The 22,726-nt window shown below is 44.3% G+C and overlaps 1 protein-coding gene across 2 annotated transcripts in view; it reads right to left on the bottom strand.

The window, feature by feature from the left end:
• LOC110516987 (wolframin) overlaps positions 1–22,726 on the bottom strand; it is a 45,171-nt gene that overhangs the window by 3,375 nt on the left and 19,070 nt on the right. The window contains exons 8-17 of one of the 2 annotated variants that reach the window (XM_090209862.1): positions 17,443–17,532; positions 17,027–17,272; positions 15,738–15,903; positions 15,560–15,672; positions 14,515–14,678; positions 12,946–13,183; positions 11,800–11,985; positions 8,063–8,179; positions 7,451–7,807; positions 6,998–7,084 (exon numbers count right to left, since the gene is read on the bottom strand). In XM_090209862.1, the coding sequence (XP_090065988.1) occupies positions 6,998–7,084; positions 7,451–7,807; positions 8,063–8,179; positions 11,800–11,985; positions 12,946–13,183; positions 14,515–14,678; positions 15,560–15,672; positions 15,738–15,903; positions 17,027–17,272; positions 17,443–17,532 (1,764 nt within the window). The remainder of the gene's footprint in view (positions 1–6,997; positions 7,085–7,450; positions 7,808–8,062; positions 8,180–11,799; positions 11,986–12,945; positions 13,184–14,514; positions 14,679–15,559; positions 15,673–15,737; positions 15,904–17,026; positions 17,273–17,442; positions 17,533–22,726) is intronic. The other variant, XM_090209863.1, reaches the window with a different exon arrangement.

The raw sequence follows: 22,726 nt of genomic DNA, 5'->3' as shown, positions 1-22,726 counted from the left end.
CCTAGACAACACCAACAGCGTCATCATTTAGGATAATCATAATAGCAGCAACACCTAAACACCAACAGCTTCATCATTTAGGATTATCATAATAGCAGCAACACCTAGACAACACCAACAGCGTCATCATTTAGGATAATCATAATAGCAGCAACACCTAGACAACACCAACAGCTTCATCATTTAGGATAATCATAATAGCAGCAACACCTAAACACCAACAGCTTCATCATTTAGGATTATCATAATAGCAGCAACACCTAGACAACACCAACAGCGTCATCATTTAGGATAATCATAATAGCAGCAACACCTAGACAACACCAACAGCTTCATCATTTAGGATTATCATAATAGCAGCAACACCTAGACAACACCAACAGCTTCATCATTTAGGATAATCATAATAGCAGCAACACCTAGACAACACCAACAGCTTCATCATTTAGGATAATCATAATGGCAGCAACACCTAGACAACACCAACAGCGTCATCATTTAGGATAATCATAATAGCAGCAACACCTAGACAACACCAACAGCGTCATCATTTAGGATAATCATAATAGCAGCAACACCTAGACAACACCAACAGCTTCATAATTTAGGATAATCATAATAGCAGCAACACCTAGACAACACCAACAGCTTCATCATTTAGGATAATCATAATAGCAGCAACACCTAGACAACACCAACAGCTTCATCATTTAGGATAATCATAATGGCAGCAACACCTAGACAACACCAACAGCGTCATCATTTAGGATAATCATAATAGCAGCAACACCTAGACAACACCAACAGCTTCATCATTTAGGATAATCATAATAGCAGCAACACCTAGACACCAACAGCTTCATCATTTAGGATAATCATAATAGCAGCAACACCTAGACAACACCAACAGCGTCATCATTTAGGATAATCATAATAGCAGCAACACCTAAACACCAACAGCTTCATCATTTAGGATTATCATAATAGCAGCAACACCTAGACAACACCAACAGCGTCATCATTTAGGATAATCATAATAGCAGCAACACCTAGACAACACCAACAGCTTCATCATTTAGGATAATCATAATAGCAGCAACACCTAAACACCAACAGCTTCATCATTTAGGATTATCATAATAGCAGCAACACCTAGACAACACCAACAGCGTCATCATTTAGGATAATCATAATAGCAGCAACACCTAGACAACACCAACAGCTTCATCATTTAGGATTATCATAATAGCAGCAACACCTAGACAACACCAACAGCTTCATCATTTAGGATAATCATAATAGCAGCAACACCTAGACAACACCAACAGCTTCATCATTTAGGATAATCATAATAGCAGCAACACCTAGACAACACCAACAGCTTCATCATTTAGGATAATCATAATGGCAGCAACACCTAGACAACACCAACAGCTTCATCATTTAGGATAATCATAATAGCAGCAACACCTAGACAACACCAACAGCTTCATCATTTAGGATAATCATAATAGCAGCAACACCTAGACAACACCAACAGCTTCATCATTTAGGATAATCATAAAAGCAGCAACACCTAGACAACACCAACAGCTTCATCATTTAGGATTATCATAATGGCAGCAACACCTAGACAACACCAACAGCTTCATCATTTAGGATAATCATAATAGCAGCAACACCTAGACAACACCAACAGCTTCATCATTTAGGATAATCATAATAGCAGCAACACCTAGACAACACCAACAGCTTCATCATTTAGGATAATCATAATAGCAGCAACACCTAGACAACACCAACAGCTTCATCATTTAGGATAATCATAATAGCAGCAACACCTAGACAACACCAACAGCTTCATCATTTAGGATAATCATAATAGCAGCAACACCTAGACAACACCAACAGCTTCATCATTTAGGATAATCATAATAGCAGCAACACCTAGACAACACCAACAGCTTCATCATTTAGGATAATAATAATAGCAGCAACACCTAGAAAACACCAACAGCTTCATCATTTAGGATAATCATAATAGCAGCAACACCTAGACAACACCAACAGCGTCATCATTTAGGATAATCATAATAGCAGCAACACCTAGACAACACCAACAGCTTCATCATTTAGGATAATCATAATAGCAGCAACACCTAGACAACACCAACAGCTTCATCATTTAGGATAATCATAATAGCAGCAACACCTAGACAACACCAACAGCGTCATCATTTAGGATAATCATAATAGCAGCAACACCTAGACAACACCAACAGAGTCATCATTTAGGATAATCATTATAGCAGCAACACCTAGACAACACCAACAGCTTCATCATTTAGGATAATCATAATAGCAGCAACACCTAAACACCAACAGCTTCATCATTTAGGATAATCATAATAGCAGCAACACCTAGACAACACCAACAGCTTCATCATTTAGGATAATCATAATAGCAGCAACACCTAGACAACACCAACAGCTTCATCATTTAGGATAATCCTAATAGCAGCAACACCTAGACAACACCAACAGCTTCATCATTTAGGATAATCATAATAGCAGCAACACCTAGACAACACCAACAGCTTCATCATTTAGGATAATCATAATAGCAGCAACACCTCGACAACACCAACAGCTTCATCATTTAGCCATTTAGGATAATCATAATAGCAGCAACACCTAGACAACACCAACAGCTTCATCATTTAGGATAATCATAATAGCAGCAACACCTAGACAACACCAACAGCGTCATCATTTAGGATAATCATAATAGCAGCAACACCTAGACAACACCAACAGCTTCATAATTTAGGATAATCATAATAGCAGCAACACCTAGACAACACCAACAGCTTCATCATTTAGGATAATCATAATAGCAGCAACACCTAGACAACACCAACAGCTTCATCATTTAGGATAATCATAATGGCAGCAACACCTAGACAACACCAACAGCTTCATCATTTAGGATAATCATAATAGCAGCAACACCTAGACAACACCAACAGCTTCATCATTTAGGATAATCATAATAGCAGCAACACCTAGACAACACCAACAGCTTCATCATTTAGGATAATCATAATAGCAGCAACACCTAGACAACACCAACAGCTTCATCATTTAGGATAATCATAATAGCAGCAACACCTAGACAACACCAACAGCTTCATCATTTAGGATAATCGTAATAGCAGCAACACCTAGACAACACCAACAGCGTCATCATTTAGGATAATCATAATAGCAGCAACACCTAGACAACACCAACAGAGTCATCATTTAGGATAATCATTATAGCAGCAACACCTAGACAACACCAACAGCTTCATCATTTAGGATAATCATAATAGCAGCAACACCTAAACACCAACAGCTTCATCATTTAGGATAATCATAATAGCAGCAACACCTAGACAACACCAACAGCTTCATCATTTAGGATAATCATAATAGCAGCAACACCTAGACAACACCAACAGCTTCATCATTTAGGATAATCCTAATAGCAGCAACACCTAGACAACACCAACAGCTTCATCATTTAGGATAATCATAATAGCAGCAACACCTAGACAACACCAACAGCTTCATCATTTAGGATAATCATAATAGCAGCAACACCTCGACAACACCAACAGCTTCATCATTTAGCCATTTAGGATAATCATAATAGCAGCAACACCTAGACAACACCAACAGCTTCATCATTTAGGATAATCATAATAGCAGCAACACCTAGACAACACCAACAGCGTCATCATTTAGGATAATCATAATAGCAGCAACACCTAGACAACACCAACAGCTTCATCATTTAGGATAATCATAATGGCAGCAACACCTAGACAACACCAACAGCTTCATCATTTAGGATAATCATAATAGCAGCAACACCTAGACAACACCAACAGCTTCATCATTTAGGATAATCATAATAGCAGCAACACCTAGACAACACCAACAGCTTCATCATTTAGGATAATCATAAAAGCAGCAACACCTAGACAACACCAACAGCTTCATCATTTAGGATTATCATAATGGCAGCAACACCTAGACAACACCAACAGCTTCATCATTTAGGATAATCATAATAGCAGCAACACCTAGACAACACCAACAGCTTCATCATTTAGGATAATCATAATAGCAGCAACACCTAGACAACACCAACAGCTTCATCATTTAGGATAATCATAATAGCAGCAACACCTAGACAACACCAACAGCTTCATCATTTAGGATAATCATAATAGCAGCAACACCTAGACAACACCAACAGCTTCATCATTTAGGATAATCATAATAGCAGCAACACCTAGACAACACCAACAGCTTCATCATTTAGGATAATCATAATAGCAGCAACACCTAGACAACACCAACAGCTTCATCATTTAGGATAATAATAATAGCAGCAACACCTAGACAACACCAACAGCTTCATCATTTAGGATAATCATAATAGCAGCAACACCTAGACAACACCAACAGCGTCATCATTTAGGATAATCATAATAGCAGCAACACCTAGACAACACCAACAGCTTCATCATTTAGGATAATCATAATAGCAGCAACACCTAGACAACACCAACAGCTTCATCATTTAGGATAATCATAATAGCAGCAACACCTAGACAACACCAACAGCGTCATCATTTAGGATAATCATAATAGCAGCAACACCTAGACAACACCAACAGAGTCATCATTTAGGATAATCATTATAGCAGCAACACCTAGACAACACCAACAGCTTCATCATTTAGGATAATCATAATAGCAGCAACACCTAAACACCAACAGCTTCATCATTTAGGATAATCATAATAGCAGCAACACCTAGACAACACCAACAGCTTCATCATTTAGGATAATCATAATAGCAGCAACACCTAGACAACACCAACAGCTTCATCATTTAGGATAATCCTAATAGCAGCAACACCTAGACAACACCAACAGCTTCATCATTTAGGATAATCATAATAGCAGCAACACCTAGACAACACCAACAGCTTCATCATTTAGGATAATCATAATAGCAGCAACACCTCGACAACACCAACAGCTTCATCATTTAGCCATTTAGGATAATCATAATAGCAGCAACACCTAGACAACACCAACAGCTTCATCATTTAGGATAATCATAATAGCAGCAACACCTAGACAACACCAACAGCGTCATCATTTAGGATAATCATAATAGCAGCAACACCTAGACAACACCAACAGCTTCATAATTTAGGATAATCATAATAGCAGCAACACCTAGACAACACCAACAGCTTCATCATTTAGGATAATCATAATAGCAGCAACACCTAGACAACACCAACAGCTTCATCATTTAGGATAATCATAATGGCAGCAACACCTAGACAACACCAACAGCTTCATCATTTAGGATAATCATAATAGCAGCAACACCTAGACAACACCAACAGCTTCATCATTTAGGATAATCATAATAGCAGCAACACCTAGACAACACCAACAGCTTCATCATTTAGGATAATCATAATAGCAGCAACACCTAGACAACACCAACAGCTTCATCATTTAGGATAATCATAATAGCAGCAACACCTAGACAACACCAACAGCTTCATCATTTAGGATAATCGTAATAGCAGCAACACCTAGACAACACCAACAGCGTCATCATTTAGGATAATCATAATAGCAGCAACACCTAGACAACACCAACAGAGTCATCATTTAGGATAATCATTATAGCAGCAACACCTAGACAACACCAACAGCTTCATCATTTAGGATAATCATAATAGCAGCAACACCTAAACACCAACAGCTTCATCATTTAGGATAATCATAATAGCAGCAACACCTAGACAACACCAACAGCTTCATCATTTAGGATAATCATAATAGCAGCAACACCTAGACAACACCAACAGCTTCATCATTTAGGATAATCCTAATAGCAGCAACACCTAGACAACACCAACAGCTTCATCATTTAGGATAATCATAATAGCAGCAACACCTAGACAACACCAACAGCTTCATCATTTAGGATAATCATAATAGCAGCAACACCTCGACAACACCAACAGCTTCATCATTTAGCCATTTAGGATAATCATAATAGCAGCAACACCTAGACAACACCAACAGCTTCATCATTTAGGATAATCATAATAGCAGCAACACCTAGACAACACCAACAGCGTCATCATTTAGGATAATCATAATAGCAGCAACACCTAGACAACACCAACAGCTTCATAATTTAGGATAATCATAATAGCAGCAACACCTAGACAACACCAACAGCTTCATCATTTAGGATAATCATAATAGCAGCAACACCTAGACAACACCAACAGCTTCATCATTTAGGATAATCATAATGGCAGCAACACCTAGACAACACCAACAGCTTCATCATTTAGGATAATCATAATAGCAGCAACACCTAGACAACACCAACAGCTTCATCATTTAGGATAATCATAATAGCAGCAACACCTAGACAACACCAACAGCTTCATCATTTAGGATAATCATAATAGCAGCAACACCTAGACAACACCAACAGCTTCATCATTTAGGATAATCATAATAGCAGCAACACCTAGACAACACCAACAGCTTCATCATTTAGGATAATCGTAATAGCAGCAACACCTAGACAACACCAACAGCTTCATCATTTCGCATAATAATTTCGGCCTTTTAGCAAATGCATGCATACATTTTACATTCGGGAGACCCCAGTTTTTTTAATAGGTTATTAATAATTTTAAAGTAAAGTTATTTAATGAGAACACCGAGATAACAACAGAGTCGTGTATTTAGAGTGTAAAGACAGTGAGATTTATGCACTATGAAAAGGCCAAACTCTGTCAATACATGGCTTTGGACAACACCAACAGCAATAGGTTAATAATGATCATCGTTAGAACAGGGTTCTGTGAGTACCTAAAGGAACAGGGTTTACCTGTCTGAACTCATGACTGGCCACCAGTTTGATGTCTCTGGCCCGGTCCTCTGGAATCCCGTCTTCCTCGGGCATCCCCACGCCCACCTCAAATCAAATCAAACTTTGATTATAGTACATAAAAATAATTTATGTACTACAATAAAATTAAAATAAGTAAAAGTGGATAAATAACAGATCATAAAACAGAGAGTATATCTACAACTAAATTACTAAAGTTACTAACTAAACTGAATAAAGGCCCCGGTCCTGTGGGGCCCAGCGGGTAGAACATGGTGCTTGCACCACCAGGAAGTGAGTTTGATTCCCGCGGGTGAGCAGTACGAAAAAGGAAAAAAAATAATAGTCTCTCCGGAAAAAAAAGTCGCTCCTGAGAAGAGCGTCTGTTAAATGACTAAAAATGTCAATTTAAAAGCCACGCTAAAAAACGTAAACGCTGCCTGTATCTCTTACCTCCAACACATAGCTGTCGTATCGCTTCACGTGACACGTGTGTTTGGCCAAAGCCTTAATCACACACAGCTCCTCCTCTTCCTGCTGCCGGAGGAGGACGGCCGTCGGCGCGGCAACGCCAAGCACTGTGGCGTTGGCGTAGTCGGCGGCGGTGAGGTTAGCATTATTAGCGACGGTTGCCGTGGCGTCGGGGGTGTTGGTGGAGTTGTTCCGCAGCGGGTCACATTTAGGATAGGTCTCTCCGTAAAGACAGCGTAACCAATCTCCCATGAACACCGGCAGCAGGTTGATGACGGACTGGGCTCCGTTCTCAGTTTCCGCTACACGCACCTGCCTGAACCTCCCGGTCCACGTCACCTGGAAATTATTTTAAAATAAAAAAATAAAAAAAAGGTTTTGTTGAAAATGGCACAATATTCCCTTTAAATACAGTATAGCTGGTGTCAGAGTGTTTAAGTTTTGTACCTGGTGTCAAAGTGTACCCGGTGTCAGAGTGTACCTGGTGTCAGAGTGTACCTGGTGTCAGAGTGTACCTGGTGTCAGAGTGTACCTGGTGTCAGAGTGTACCTGGTGTCAGAGTGTACCTGGTGTCAGAGTGTTTAAGTAATGTACCTGGTGTCCGTCCAGGTGTGTACAGAAGATCTGTGTCTGAGCCACACCTTTCACCTTCCAGGCAGGAGGACCACACAGCTGCCCGTACTGTCTCCAGGTCAACGTAGAGTTATACCCCTAAACATCAACATTGCATTTCATTAAATACAACTAAAGGTTAAATACAATTAAATCAAATATGTAATTAAATCAAATCAAAAATGTAATTTAATTAAAATCAGTGGAGTGCATCTCTACACACTGTCCAGTACAAAGCCAAGTACAGCCCCAGTTACGGTCCCATCCAGTACAAAGCCAAGTACAGCCCCAGTTACCATCCCATCCAGTACAAAGCCAAGTACAGCCCCAGTTACCATCCCATCCAGTACAAAGCCAAGTACAGCCCCAGTTACCATCCCATCCAGTACAAAGCCAAGTACAGCCCCAGTTACCATCCCATCCAGTACAAAGCCAAGTACAGCCCCAGTTACCATCCCATCAAGTACAAAGCCAAGTACAGCCCCAGTTACCATCCCATCCAGTACAAAGCCAAGTACAGCCCCAGTTACGGTCCCATCCAGTACAAAGCCAAGTACAGCCCCAGTTACGGTCCCATCCAGTACAAAGCCAAGTACAGCCCCAGCTACCATCCCATCCAGTACAAAGCCACGTACAGCCCCAGTTACGGTCCCATCCAGTACAAAGCCAAGTACAGCCCCAGTTACCATCCCATCCAGTACAAAGCCAAGTACAGCCCCAGTTACGGTCCCATCCAGTACAAAGCCAAGTACAACCCCAGTTACCATCCCATCCAGTACAAAGCCAAGTACAGCCCCAGTTACCATCCAGTACAAAGCCAAGTACAGCCCCAGTTACCATCCAGTACAAAGCCAAGTACAGCCCCAGTTACCATCCCATCCAGTACAAAGCCAAGTACAACCCCAGTTACCATCCCATCCAGTACAAAGCCAAGTACAGCCCCAGTTACCATCCAGTACAAAGCCAAGTACAGCTCCAGTTACCATCCCATCCAGTACAAAGCCAAGTACAGCCCCAGTTACCATCCCATCCAGTACAAAGCCAAGTACAGCCCCAGTTACCATCCCATCCAGTACAAAGCCAAGTACAGCCCCAGTTACCATCCAGTACAAAGCCAAGTACAGCCCCAGTTACCATCCCATCCAGTACAAAGCCAAGTACAGCCACAGTTACCATCCAGTACAAAGCCAAGTACAGCCCCAGTTACCATCCCATCCAGTACAAAGCCAAGTACAGCCCCAGTTACCATCCCATCCAGTACAAAGCCAAGTACAGCCCCAGTTACCATCCCATCCAGTACAAAGCCAAGTACAGCCCCAGTTACCATCCCATCCAGTACAAAGCCAAGTACAGCCCCAGTTACGGTCCCATCCAGTACAAAGCCAAGTACAGCCCCAGTTACGGTCCCATCCAGTACAAAGCCAAGTACAGCCCCAGCTACCATCCCATCCAGTACAAAGCCACGTACAGCCCCAGTTACGGTCCCACCCAGTACAAAGCCAAGTACAGCCCCAGTTACCATCCCATCCAGTACAAAGCCAAGTACAGCCCCAGTTACGGTCCCATCCAGTACAAAGCCAAGTACAACCCCAGTTACCATCCCATCCAGTACAAAGCCAAGTACAGCCCCAGTTACCATCCAGTACAAAGCCAAGTACAGCCCCAGTTACCATCCCATCCAGTACAAAGCCAAGTACAGCCCCAGTTACGGTCCCATCCAGTACAAAGCCAAGTACAACCCCAGTTACCATCCCATCCAGTACAAAGCCAAGTACAGCCCCAGTTACCATCCAGTACAAAGCCAAGTACAGCCCCAGTTACCATCCAGTACAAAGCCAAGTACAGCCCCAGTTACCATCCCATCCAGTACAAAGCCAAGTACAACCCCAGTTACCATCCCATCCAGTACAAAGCCAAGTACAGCCCCAGTTACCATCCAGTACAAAGCCAAGTACAGCTCCAGTTACCATCCCATCCAGTACAAAGCCAAGTACAGCCCCAGTTACCATCCCATCCAGTACAAAGCCAAGTACAGCCCCAGTTACCATCCAGTACAAAGCCAAGTACAGCCCCAGTTACCATCCCATCCAGTACAAAGCCAAGTACAGCCCCAGTTACCATCCAGTACAAAGCCAAGTACAGCCCCAGTTACCATCCCATCCAGTACAAAGCCAAGTACAGCCACAGTTACCATCCAGTACAAAGCCAAGTACAGCCCCAGTTACCATCCCATCCAGTACAAAGCCAAGTACAGCCCCAGTTACCATCCCATCCAGTACAAAGCCAAGTACAGCCCCAGTTACCATCCCATCCAGTACAAAGCCAAGTACAGCCCCAGTTACCATCCCATCCAGTACAAAGCCAAGTACAGCCCCAGTTACGGTCCCATCCAGTACAAAGCCAAGTACAGCCCCAGTTACGGTCCCATCCAGTACAAAGCCAAGTACAGCCCCAGTTACGGTCCCATCCAGTACAAAGCCAAGTACAGCCCCAGTTACCATCCCATCCAGTACAAAGCCAAGTACAGCCCCAGTTACCATCCCATCCAGTACAAAGCCAAGTACAGTCCCAGTTACGGTCCCATCCAGTACAAAGCCAAGTACAGCCCCAGTTACGGTCCCATCCAGTACAAAGCCAAGTACAGCCCCAGTTACCATCCCATCCAGTACAAAGACAAGTACAGCCCCAGTTACCATCCAGTACAAAGCCAAGTACAGCCCCAGTTACCATCCAGTACAAAGCCAAGTACAGCCCCAGTTACGGTCCCATCCAGTACAAAGCCAAGTACAGCCCCAGTTACCATCCCATCCAGTACAAAGCCAAGTACAGCCCCAGTTACCATCCCATCCAGTACAAAGCCAAGTACAGCCCCAGTTACCATCCCATCCAGTACAAAGCCAAGTACAGCCCCAGTTACCATCCAGTACAAAGCCAAGTACAGCCCCAGTTACGGTCCCATCCAGTACAAAGCCAAGTACAGCCCCAGTTACCATCCCATCCAGTACAAAGCCAAGTACAGCCCCAGTTACCATCCCATCCAGTACAAAGCCAAGTACAGCCCCAGTTACGGTCCCATCCAGTACAAAGCCAAGTACAACCCCAGTTACCATCCAGTACAAAGCCAAGTACAGCCCCAGTTACGGTCCCATCCAGTACAAAGCCAAGTACAGCCCCAGTTACCATCCAGTACAAAGCCAAGTACAGCCCCAGTTACCATCCCATCCAGTACAAAGCCAAGTACAGCCCCAGTTACGGTCCCATCCAGTACAAAGCCAAGTACAGCCCCAGTTACGGTCCCATCCAGTACAAAGCCAAGTACAGCCCCAGTTACCATCCAGTACAAAGCCAAGTACAGCCCCAGTTACGGTCCCATCCAGTACAAAGCCAAGTACAGCCCCAGTTACGGTCCCATCCAGTACAAAGCCAAGTACAACCCCAGTTACCATCCCATCCAGTACAAAGCCAAGTACAGCCCCAGTTACGGTCCCATCCAGTACAAAGCCAAGTACAGCCCCAGTTACCATCCCATCCAGTACAAAGCCAAGTACAGCCCCAGTTACCATCCCATCCAGTACAAAGCCAAGTACAGCCCCAGTTACGGTCCCATCCAGTACAAAGCCAAGTACAGCCCCAGTTACGGTCCCATCCAGTACAACGCCAAGTACAGCCCCAGTTACCATCCCATCCAGTACAAAGCCCCTTCCCCCTTTCCTCTTTACCTGCAGTCCCTCGGAGTGGTACACGTACATCCAGAAGAACATCATCACCATGGTGACGCAGCACAGGATGAGCTTGACGGCGCCACGTTGCGACATGGAGTGGAACACGTCCATGAGAGACAGGCCGAAGCGCGTCCACAGCCTCAGTGTCACCGGCACCGCGCACACGGCCAGCGTCACAATCATCTGACAGAACAAAACTTTATTGACCCAACGCAATGTGGACATTATAGTGATACCGCAAACACGGCCAGCGTCACAATCACCTGACAATTAGAACAAAACTTTATTGACCCAATGCAATGTGGACATTATAGTGGTATTATAGTGGTATTATAGTGACATAGTGGCATTACAGTGGTATTATAGTGGTATTATAGTGGTATTATAGTGGTATTAGTGGTATTAGAGTGGCATTATAGTGGTATTATAGTGGTATTAGTGGCATTATAGTGGTATTATAGTGGTATTATAGTGGCATTATAGTGGCATTATAGTGGCATTATAGTGGTATTATAGTGACATAGTGACATAGTGGCATTACAGTGGTATTATAGTGGTATTATAGTGGTATTAGTGGTATTATAGTGGCATTATAGTGGTATTATAGTGGTATTAGTGGTATTATAGTGGCATTATAGTGGTATTATAGTGACATAGTGGCATTACAGTGGTATTATAGTGGTATTATAGTGGTATTAGTGGTATTATAGTGGCATTATAGTGGTATTATAGTGGTATTATAGTGGTATTAGTGGTATTAGTGGTATTATAGTGGCATTATAGTGGTATTATAGTGGTATTATAGTGGTATTATAGTGGCATTATAGCTGTATTATAGTGGTATTATAGTGGTATTATAGTGACATAGTGGTATTATAGTGGTATTATAGTGGTATTATAGTGGTATTATAGTGGTATTATAGTGGCATTATAGTGGCATTATAGTGGTATTATAGTGGTATTATAGTGGCATTATAGTGTGTTGATTTGTGTATTTTGTAAACTGACCTCACTAAATGAAACAAATTCAAATGGAGAATAAAGTTATGGCCATTTGGGAAGACAACAGAAACAATCCCCATCGTGTTTTTAAACAGTATGTACAGCGTGCATGTCTCTTTAAAACTGCCGACCAATCATCACCTTGGTGAGCTCCAGCTCCAGGAACCATTTGACCAGCTGGATGAGGACCATGGCGGCCAGCCCCACGGCCAGCACGGGCAAGGCAAACAGGAACAGGAAGTAGCCAACGCAGGTCCGAATGAGCCCCACGGGGGAAGAGTTTTGGAGCAGCACCACAGAGAACTCACACCACAGGAAGCAGACCAAGTAGGGGACCAGGAAACAGTAGGTCCCACGGAAACCACGCTGCCTAGCCATACTGGGGGAGGAGAGGGAGAGGGAGAGAGGGGGGGGGGGGGGATAGCGAGAGAGGGGGGGGGAGAGAGGGAGAGGGGGGGGGAGGAGGGAGAGGGGTGGGGGTGGGGAGGAGAGGGAGAGGGAGGAGAGGAGGGAGAGGGAGGAGAGAGGGGAGGAGGAGAGGAGAGGGGGGAGAAGGGGGGAGTAGGGGTGGTGAGGAGAGGAGAGGAGAGGAGGCGGAGGGGTGGTGAGGAGAGGAGAGGAGGGATGGGTGGTGAGGAGAGGAGAGGAGAGGAGAGGAGAGGAGAGGGAGGAGAGAGGGAGGAGAGAGTGGGGGATGAGAAACCAACATGTTACGGTGAAGCCGCAAACAGCATATTTATGCCTGGATGACTTGGGCTTTTCAGCGACAACATTCTAACGGAAAATGACTTCGCTACTCTTCCTATATGGAGTAGAAAGCTCACATGGAATGTGAACGTTCACAAACCTTGCCCTTGTCGAACACACAGCAGATGTGACTCCATTTATCTATTTTCCACTTAGCAGACATTCAGAGAGACTTCCAGGAGCAGGTAGGGATGCCTTGCTCAAGGACACGTCAACAGATTTTTCAACTTGTCGTCAGCTCAGGGATTCGATCCAGCTACCTTTTGGTTGATGGACCAAGAGTCCAGCCGCTAGGCTAACTAACGGCATATTCCATAGTGCTCACCTGAAGAACAGGCAGTAGAGGTAGAGGTACTGACCTGAAGAACATGAAGTAGAGGTAGAGGTACTGACCTGAAGAACAGGAAGTAGAGGTAGAGGTACTGACCTGAAGAACAGGAAGTAGAGGTAGAGGTACTGACCTGAAGAACAGGAAGTAGAGGTAGAGGTACTGACCTGAAGAACAGGAAGTAGAGGTAGAGGTACTGACCTGAAGAACAGGAAGTAGAGGTAGAGGTACTGACCTGTAGAACAGGAAGTAGAGGTAGAGCTTCTGACCTGAAGAACAGGAAGTAGAGGTAGTGGTACTGACCTGAAGAACAGGAAGTAGAGGTAGAGGTACTGACCTGAAGAACAGGAAGTAGAGGTACTGACCTGAAGAACAGGAAGTAGAGGTACTGACCTGAAGAACAGGAAGTAGAGGTACTGACCTGAAGAACAGGAAGTAGAGGTACTGACCTGAAGAACAGGAAGTAGAGGTACTGACCTGAAGAACAGGAAGTAGAGGTAGTGGTACTGACCCGAAGAACAGGAAGTAGAGGTAGAGGTACTGACCTGTAGAACAAGAGGTAGAGGTGGAGGTACTGACCTGTAGAACTGGAAGTAGAGGTCCTGACCTGAAGAACAGGAAGTAGAGATACTGACCTGAAGAACAGGAAGTAGAGGTAGAGGTCTAGCAGGCAGGGCAGACTGATCTTCATCACCACTGAGTCCCCTAGTGGCAGGGTGGTGAAGGTGTGGCTCAGCATCCTCAGCAGAACAGCACTCTGGGGCAGGAGACTGGTCAGGGAACACAAAGACGTTGCCACCTACAGACAGAACCAGACACAGGACCAGCAGTAATACGTGTTATAATATATATGGTCTCTGGTCTAAAGTAGTGCACTATATAGGGAATAGGGTGCCACAGGTCTCTGGTCTAAAGTAGTGCACTATATAGGGAATAGGGTGCCACAGGACCAGCAGTAATATGTGTTATAATATATATGGTCTCTGGTCTAAAGTAGTGCACTATATAGGGAATAGGGTGCCATAGGGCTCTGGTCTAAAGTAGTGCACTATATAGGGAATAGGGCTCTGGTCTAAAGTAGTGCACTATATAGGGAATAGGGTGCCATAGGGCTCTGGTCTACAGTGGTGCACTATATAGGGAATAGGGATCTGGTCTAAAGTAGTGCACTATATAGGGAATAGGGTGCCATAGGGCTCTGGTCTAAAGTAGTGCACTATATAGGGAATAGGGCTCTGGTCTAAAATAGTGCACTATATAGGGAATAGGGTGCCATAGGGCTCTGGTCTAAAGTGGTGCACTATATAGGGAATAGGGCTCTGGTTTAAAGTAGTGCACTATATAGGGAATAGGGTGCCATAGGGCTCTGGTCTAAAGTGGTGCACTATATAGGGAGTAGGGTGCCATAGAGATCTGGTCTAAAGTAGTGCAATATATATAGGGAATAGGGCTCTGGTCTAAACTAGTGCACTATATAGGGGATAGGGTGCCATAGGGCTCTGGTCTAAACTAGTTCACTTATATAGGGAATAGGGCTCTGGTCTAAAGTAGTGCACTATATTGGGAATAGGACTCTGGTCACTAGTAGTACACTATATAGGGAATAGGGCTCTGGTCACTAGTATATAGGGATTAGGGTGCCTATATTGGGATTAGGGTGCCGTTTGGCCTGTGTCTGACCTCAGTGATGAGCGCCCGTTTGGCGTAGGTGGCGCCCGAGGGACTCAGGCTCTTGTAGCTGACCACCGTGAACAAGATGGCTACCGTGGACAGCTCCGAGCAGGGGATCCATCCTATAACACAGACACACTGGTTAGCCTCTTATAGACACACTACACACACACACACACACACACACCTTTATCCGCGACGGGGAAGGAGAAGACAATGAAGAACACCGATATCAGGAAGTAGAGGTAGGGTTCTAGATTGTTCCAGCCAAAGTTAGACTCTGCTTGCTCCACGTCCAGGCCAGGCTCAAACCTGGTCAGCAGGGTTGTTAGGGCACTGAAGTTCTCCCACGCCTGGAGAGGAGGAGGAGGAGGAGGAGGAGGAGCAGGAAGAGGAGAGGAAAGGGTAATGTTAGTTTGAGGAGAGGGTAATGTTAGTTTGAGGAGAGGGTAATGTTAGTTTGAGGAGAGGGTAATGTTAGTTTGAGGAGAGGGTAATGTTAGTTTGAGGAGAGGGTAATGTTAGTTTGAGGAGAGGAGAGGGTAATGTTAGTTTGAGGAGAGGAGAGGGTAATGTTAGTTTGAGGAGAGGAGAGGGTAATGTTAGTTTTAGAAGAGGAGAGGAAAGGAGAGGAACGGAGAGTAGAGGAAAGGAGAGGAGAGGAGAGGAAAGGAGAGGAGAGGGTAATGTTAGTTTGAGGAGAGGAGAGGGTAATGTTAGTTTGAGGAGAGGAGAGGGTAATGTTAGTTTGAGGAGAGGGTAATGTTAGTTTGAGGAGAGGAGAGGAGAGGGTAATGTTAGTTTGAGGAGAGGAGAGGGTAATGTTAGTTTGAGGAGAGGAGAGGGTAATGTTAGTTTGAGGAGAGGGTAATGTTAGTTTGAGGAGAGGGTAATGTTAGTTTGAGGAGAGGGTAATGTTAGTTTGAGGAGAGGAGAGGAGAGGGTAATGTTAGTTTGAGGAGAGGAGAGGGTAATGTTAGTTTGAGGAGAGGAGAGGGTAATGTTAGTTTGAGGAGAGGAGAGGGTAATGTTAGTTTGAGGAGAGGAGAGGGTAATGTTAGTTTGAGGAGAGGAGAGGGTAATGTTAGTTTGAGGAGAGGAGAGGGTAATGTTAGTTTGATGAGAGGAGAGGGTAATGTTAGTTTGAGGAGAGGAGAGGGTAATGTTAGTTTTAGAAGAGGAGAGGAAAGGAGAGGAGCGGAGAGTAGAGGAAAGGAGAGGAGAGGAGAGGAAAGGAGAGGAGAGGAGAGGAGAGGAAAGGAGAGGGTAATGTTAGTTTGAGGAGAGGAGAGGGTAATGTTAGTTTGAGGAGAGGAGAGGGTAATGTTAGTTTGAGGAGAGGGTAATGTTAGTTTGAGGAGAGGAGAGGAGAGGGTAATGTTAGTTTGAGGAGAGGAGAGGGTAATGTTAGTTTGAGGAGAGGAGAGGGTAATGTTAGTTTGAGGAGAGGAGAGGGTAATGTTAGCTGAGCTCTACCTTGCTGCTCTGGAAGATGCGTAGCGTGCAGATCACCATGGAGATGAAGGAGAGGTAGAAGACGAGGAGTGGGATGAAGAAGGCAAACAGGTCAACAGTCAGATTACTGATGATGAAGAAGAAGATGAGCGCGTTGACGTGGTGCGTGGGGATCACCGTGCTCAGCCATTGGACGCCGGCGCGAGACGCCCAATCAATGAGCTGATCCTTCACCTCGATGACCGCAGTGATAGGGTACTGCAACACCTGGAGATGGAGAGGGAGGACGGGTGAGAGAGGAGAGAGGAAGGAGGGAGGGGTGAGGGAGTGAGGGAGGGAGTAATGGTTATGGAGGGAGTGGTAGGGGTGAGGGAAGGGTGAGTATTTGAACCAATTTTGTAGAGATGTTAGCTGATTGGATGTAATGTGATACTAACCAGGAAGTGTCGTCTGGTGTCCATCAACATGTCACTCCGACCCATCCCCCACACTCCCTTCTGAGGCTTCTTGGGGACCAGGCCACTCTGCTAATGTACAAACGCACACACACAACAGGAACACACACACAATAGGAACACACACACAACAGGAACACACACACAACAGGAACACACACACAACAGATGTAGTGTCATTTAGGATGCTGACTAGATGTAGTGTCATTTAGGATGCTGAACAGCTGTAGTGTCATTTAGGATGCTGACCAGCTGTAGATTCATTTAGGATGCTGACCAGCTGTAGATTCATTTAGGATGCTGACCAGCTGTAGATTAATTTAGGATGCTGACCAGCTGTAGTGTCATTTAGGATGCTGACCAGCTGTAGTGTCATTTAGGATGCTGACCAGCTGTAGTGTCATTTAGGATGCTGACCAGCTGTAGTGTCATTTAGGATGCTGGACAGCTGTAGTGTCATTTAGGATGCTGACTAGATGTAGTGTCATTTAGGATGCTGACCAGCTGTAGTGTCATTCAGGATGCTGACCAGCTGTAGATTCATTTAGGATGCTGACCAGCTGTAGTGTCATTTAGGATGCTGGTCAGCTGTAGTGTCATTTAGGATGCTGACCAGCTGTAGATTCATTTAGGATGCTGGTCAGCTGTAGTGTCATTTAGGATGCTGGACAGCTGTAGTGTCATTTAGGATGCTGACCAGCTGTAGTGTCATTTAGGATGCTGACCAGCTGTAGTGTCATTTAGGATGCTGACCAGCTGTAGTGTCATTTAGGATGCTGACCAGCTGTAGTGTCATTTAGGATGCTGACTAGATGTAGTGTCATTTAGGATGCTGACTAGATGTAGTGTCATTTAGGATGCTGACTAGATGTAGTGTCATTTAGGATGCTGACTAGATGTAGTGTCATTTAGGATGCTGACCAGCTGTAGTGTAATTTAGGATGCTGACCAGCTGTAGATTCATTTAGGATGCTGACCAGCTGTAGATTCATTTAGGATGCTGACCAGCTGTAGTGTCATTTAGGATGCTGACCAGCTGTAGATTCATTTAGGATGCTGACCAGCTGTAGTGTCATTTAGGATGCTGACCAGCTGTAGATTCATTTAGGATGCTGACCAGCTGTAGATTCATTTAGGATGCTGACCAGCTGTAGTGTCATTTAGGATGCTGACCAGCTGTAGTGTCATTTAGGATGCTGACCAGCTGTAGTGTCATTTAGGATGCTGACCAGCTGTAGTGTCATTTAGGATGCTGGACAGCTGTAGTGTCATTTAGGATGCTGACTAGATGTAGTGTCATTTAGGATGCTGACCAGCTGTAGTGTCATTCAGGATGCTGACCAGCTGTAGATTCATTTAGGATGCTGACCAGCTGTAGTGTCATTTAGGATGCTGGTCAGCTGTAGTGTCATTTAGGATGCTGACCAGCTGTAGATTCATTTAGGATGCTGGTCAGCTGTAGTGTCATTTAGGATGCTGGACAGCTGTAGTGTCATTTAGGATGCTGACCAGCTGTAGTGTCATTTAGGATGCTGACCAGCTGTAGTGTCATTTAGGATGCTGACCAGCTGTAGTGTCATTTAGGATGCTGACCAGCTGTAGTGTCATTTAGGATGCTGACTAGATGTAGTGTCATTTAGGATGCTGACTAGATGTAGTGTCATTTAGGATGCTGACTAGATGTAGTGTCATTTAGGATGCTGACTAGATGTAGTGTCATTTAGGATGCTGACCAGCTGTAGTGTAATTTAGGATGCTGACCAGCTGTAGATTCATTTAGGATGCTGACCAGCTGTAGATTCATTTAGGATGCTGACCAGCTGTAGTGTCATTTAGGATGCTGACCAGCTGTAGATTCATTTAGGATGCTGACCAGCTGTAGTGTCATTTAGGATGCTGACCAGCTGTAGTGTTCATTTAGGATGCTGAACAGCTGTAGGGTCATTTAGGATGCTAACTAGATGTAGTGTCATTTAGGATGCTGACTAGATGTAGTGTCATTTAGGATGCTGACCAGCTGTAGTGTCATTTAGGATGCTGACCAGCTGTAGATTCATTTAGGATGCTGACCAGCTGTAGATTCATTTAGGATGCTGACCAGCTGTAGATTCATTTAGGATGCTGACCAGCTGTAGTGTCATTTAGGATGCTGACCAGCTGTAGATTCATTTAGGATGCTGACCAGCTGTAGTGTCATTTAGGATGCTGACCAGCTGTAGATTCATTTAGGATGCTGACCAGCTGTAGATTCATTTAGGATGCTGACCAGCTGTAGTGTCATTTAGGATGCTGACCAGCTGTAGTGTCATTTAGGATGCTGACCAGCTGTAGTGTCATTTAGGATGCTGACCAGCTGTAGTGTCATTTAGGATGCTGGACAGCTGTAGTGTCATTTAGGATGCTGACTAGATGTAGTGTCATTTAGGATGCTGACCAGCTGTAGTGTCATTCAGGATGCTGACCAGCTGTAGATTCATTTAGGATGCTGACCAGCTGTAGTGTCATTTAGGATGCTGGTCAGCTGTAGTGTCATTTAGGATGCTGACCAGCTGTAGATTCATTTAGGATGCTGGTCAGCTGTAGTGTCATTTAGGATGCTGGACAGCTGTAGTGTCATTTAGGATGCTGACCAGCTGTAGTGTCATTTAGGATGCTGACCAGCTGTAGTGTCATTTAGGATGCTGACCAGCTGTAGTGTCATTTAGGATGCTGACCAGCTGTAGTGTCATTTAGGATGCTGACTAGATGTAGTGTCATTTAGGATGCTGACTAGATGTAGTGTCATTTAGGATGCTGACTAGATGTAGTGTCATTTAGGATGCTGACTAGATGTAGTGTCATTTAGGATGCTGACTAGATGTAGTGTAATTTAGGATGCTGACCAGCTGTAGATTCATTTAGGATGCTGACCAGCTGTAGATTCATTTAGGATGCTGACCAGCTGTAGTGTCATTTAGGATGCTGACCAGCTGTAGATTCATTTAGGATGCTGACCAGCTGTAGTGTCATTTAGGATGCTGACCAGCTGTAGATTCATTTAGGATGCTGACCAGCTGTAGATTCATTTAGGATGCTGACCAGCTGTAGTGTCATTTAGGATGCTGACCAGCTGTAGTGTCATTTAGGATGCTGACCAGCTGTAGTGTCATTTAGGATGCTGACCAGCTGTAGTGTCATTTAGGATGCTGGACAGCTGTAGTGTCATTTAGGATGCTGACTAGATGTAGTGTCATTTAGGATGCTGACCAGCTGTAGTGTCATTCAGGATGCTGACCAGCTGTAGATTCATTTAGGATGCTGACCAGCTGTAGTGTCATTTAGGATGCTGGTCAGCTGTAGTGTCATTTAGGATGCTGACCAGCTGTAGATTCATTTAGGATGCTGGTCAGCTGTAGTGTCATTTAGGATGCTGGACAGCTGTAGTGTCATTTAGGATGCTGACCAGCTGTAGTGTCATTTAGGATGCTGACCAGCTGTAGTGTCATTTAGGATGCTGACCAGCTGTAGTGTCATTTAGGATGCTGACCAGCTGTAGTGTCATTTAGGATGCTGACTAGATGTAGTGTCATTTAGGATGCTGACTAGATGTAGTGTCATTTAGGATGCTGACTAGATGTAGTGTCATTTAGGATGCTGACTAGATGTAGTGTCATTTAGGATGCTGACCAGCTGTAGTGTAATTTAGGATGCTGACCAGCTGTAGATTCATTTAGGATGCTGACCAGCTGTAGATTCATTTAGGATGCTGACCAGCTGTAGTGTCATTTAGGATGCTGACCAGCTGTAGATTCATTTAGGATGCTGACCAGCTGTAGTGTCATTTAGGATGCTGACCAGCTGTAGTGTTCATTTAGGATGCTGAACAGCTGTAGGGTCATTTAGGATGCTAACTAGATGTAGTGTCATTTAGGATGCTGACTAGATGTAGTGTCATTTAGGATGCTGACCAGCTGTAGTGTCATTTAGGATGCTGACCAGCTGTAGATTCATTTAGGATGCTGACCAGCTGTAGATTCATTTAGGATGCTGACCAGCTGTAGATTCATTTAGGATGCTGACCAGCTGTAGTGTCATTTAGGATGCTGACCAGCTGTAGATTCATTTAGGATGCTGACCAGCTGTAGTGTCATTTAGGATGCTGACCAGCTGTAGATTCATTTAGGATGCTGACCAGCTGTAGATTCATTTAGGATGCTGACCAGCTGTAGTGTCATTTAGGATGCTGACCAGCTGTAGTGTCATTTAGGATGCTGACCAGCTGTAGTGTCATTTAGGATGCTGACCAGCTGTAGTGTCATTTAGGATGCTGGACAGCTGTAGTGTCATTTAGGATGCTGACTAGATGTAGTGTCATTTAGGATGCTGACCAGCTGTAGTGTCATTCAGGATGCTGACCAGCTGTAGATTCATTTAGGATGCTGACCAGCTGTAGTGTCATTTAGGATGCTGGTCAGCTGTAGTGTCATTTAGGATGCTGACCAGCTGTAGATTCATTTAGGATGCTGGTCAGCTGTAGTGTCATTTAGGATGCTGGACAGCTGTAGTGTCATTTAGGATGCTGACCAGCTGTAGTGTCATTTAGGATGCTGACCAGCTGTAGTGTCATTTAGGATGCTGACCAGCTGTAGTGTCATTTAGGATGCTGACCAGCTGTAGTGTCATTTAGGATGCTGACTAGATGTAGTGTCATTTAGGATGCTGACTAGATGTAGTGTCATTTAGGATGCTGACTAGATGTAGTGTCATTTAGGATGCTGACTAGATGTAGTGTCATTTAGGATGCTGACCAGCTGTAGTGTAATTTAGGATGCTGACCAGCTGTAGATTCATTTAGGATGCTGACCAGCTGTAGATTCATTTAGGATGCTGACCAGCTGTAGTGTCATTTAGGATGCTGACCAGCTGTAGATTCATTTAGGATGCTGACCAGCTGTAGTGTCATTTAGGATGCTGACCAGCTGTAGTGTTCATTTAGGATGCTGAACAGCTGTAGGGTCATTTAGGATGCTAACTAGATGTAGTGTCATTTAGGATGCTGACTAGATGTAGTGTCATTTAGGATGCTGACCAGCTGTAGTGTCATTTAGGATGCTGACCAGCTGTAGATTCATTTAGGATGCTGACCAGCTGTAGATTCATTTAGGATGCTGACCAGCTGTAGCGTCATTTAGGATGCTGACCAGCTGTAGTGTCATTTAGGATGCTGACCAGATGTAGTGTCATTTAGGATGCTGAACAGCTGTACTGTCATTTAGGATGCTGACCA

The sequence above is a fragment of the Oncorhynchus mykiss genome, chromosome 19 (genome assembly GCF_057628025.1).
Source record: "Oncorhynchus mykiss isolate SJ-2025 chromosome 19, ASM5762802v1, whole genome shotgun sequence".
In the NCBI taxonomy this organism is placed as follows: domain Eukaryota; kingdom Metazoa; phylum Chordata; class Actinopteri; order Salmoniformes; family Salmonidae; genus Oncorhynchus; species Oncorhynchus mykiss.
The sequence above is the reverse complement of the archived record's forward strand: the minus strand, read 5'-3'. Positions and strand labels throughout refer to the sequence as shown.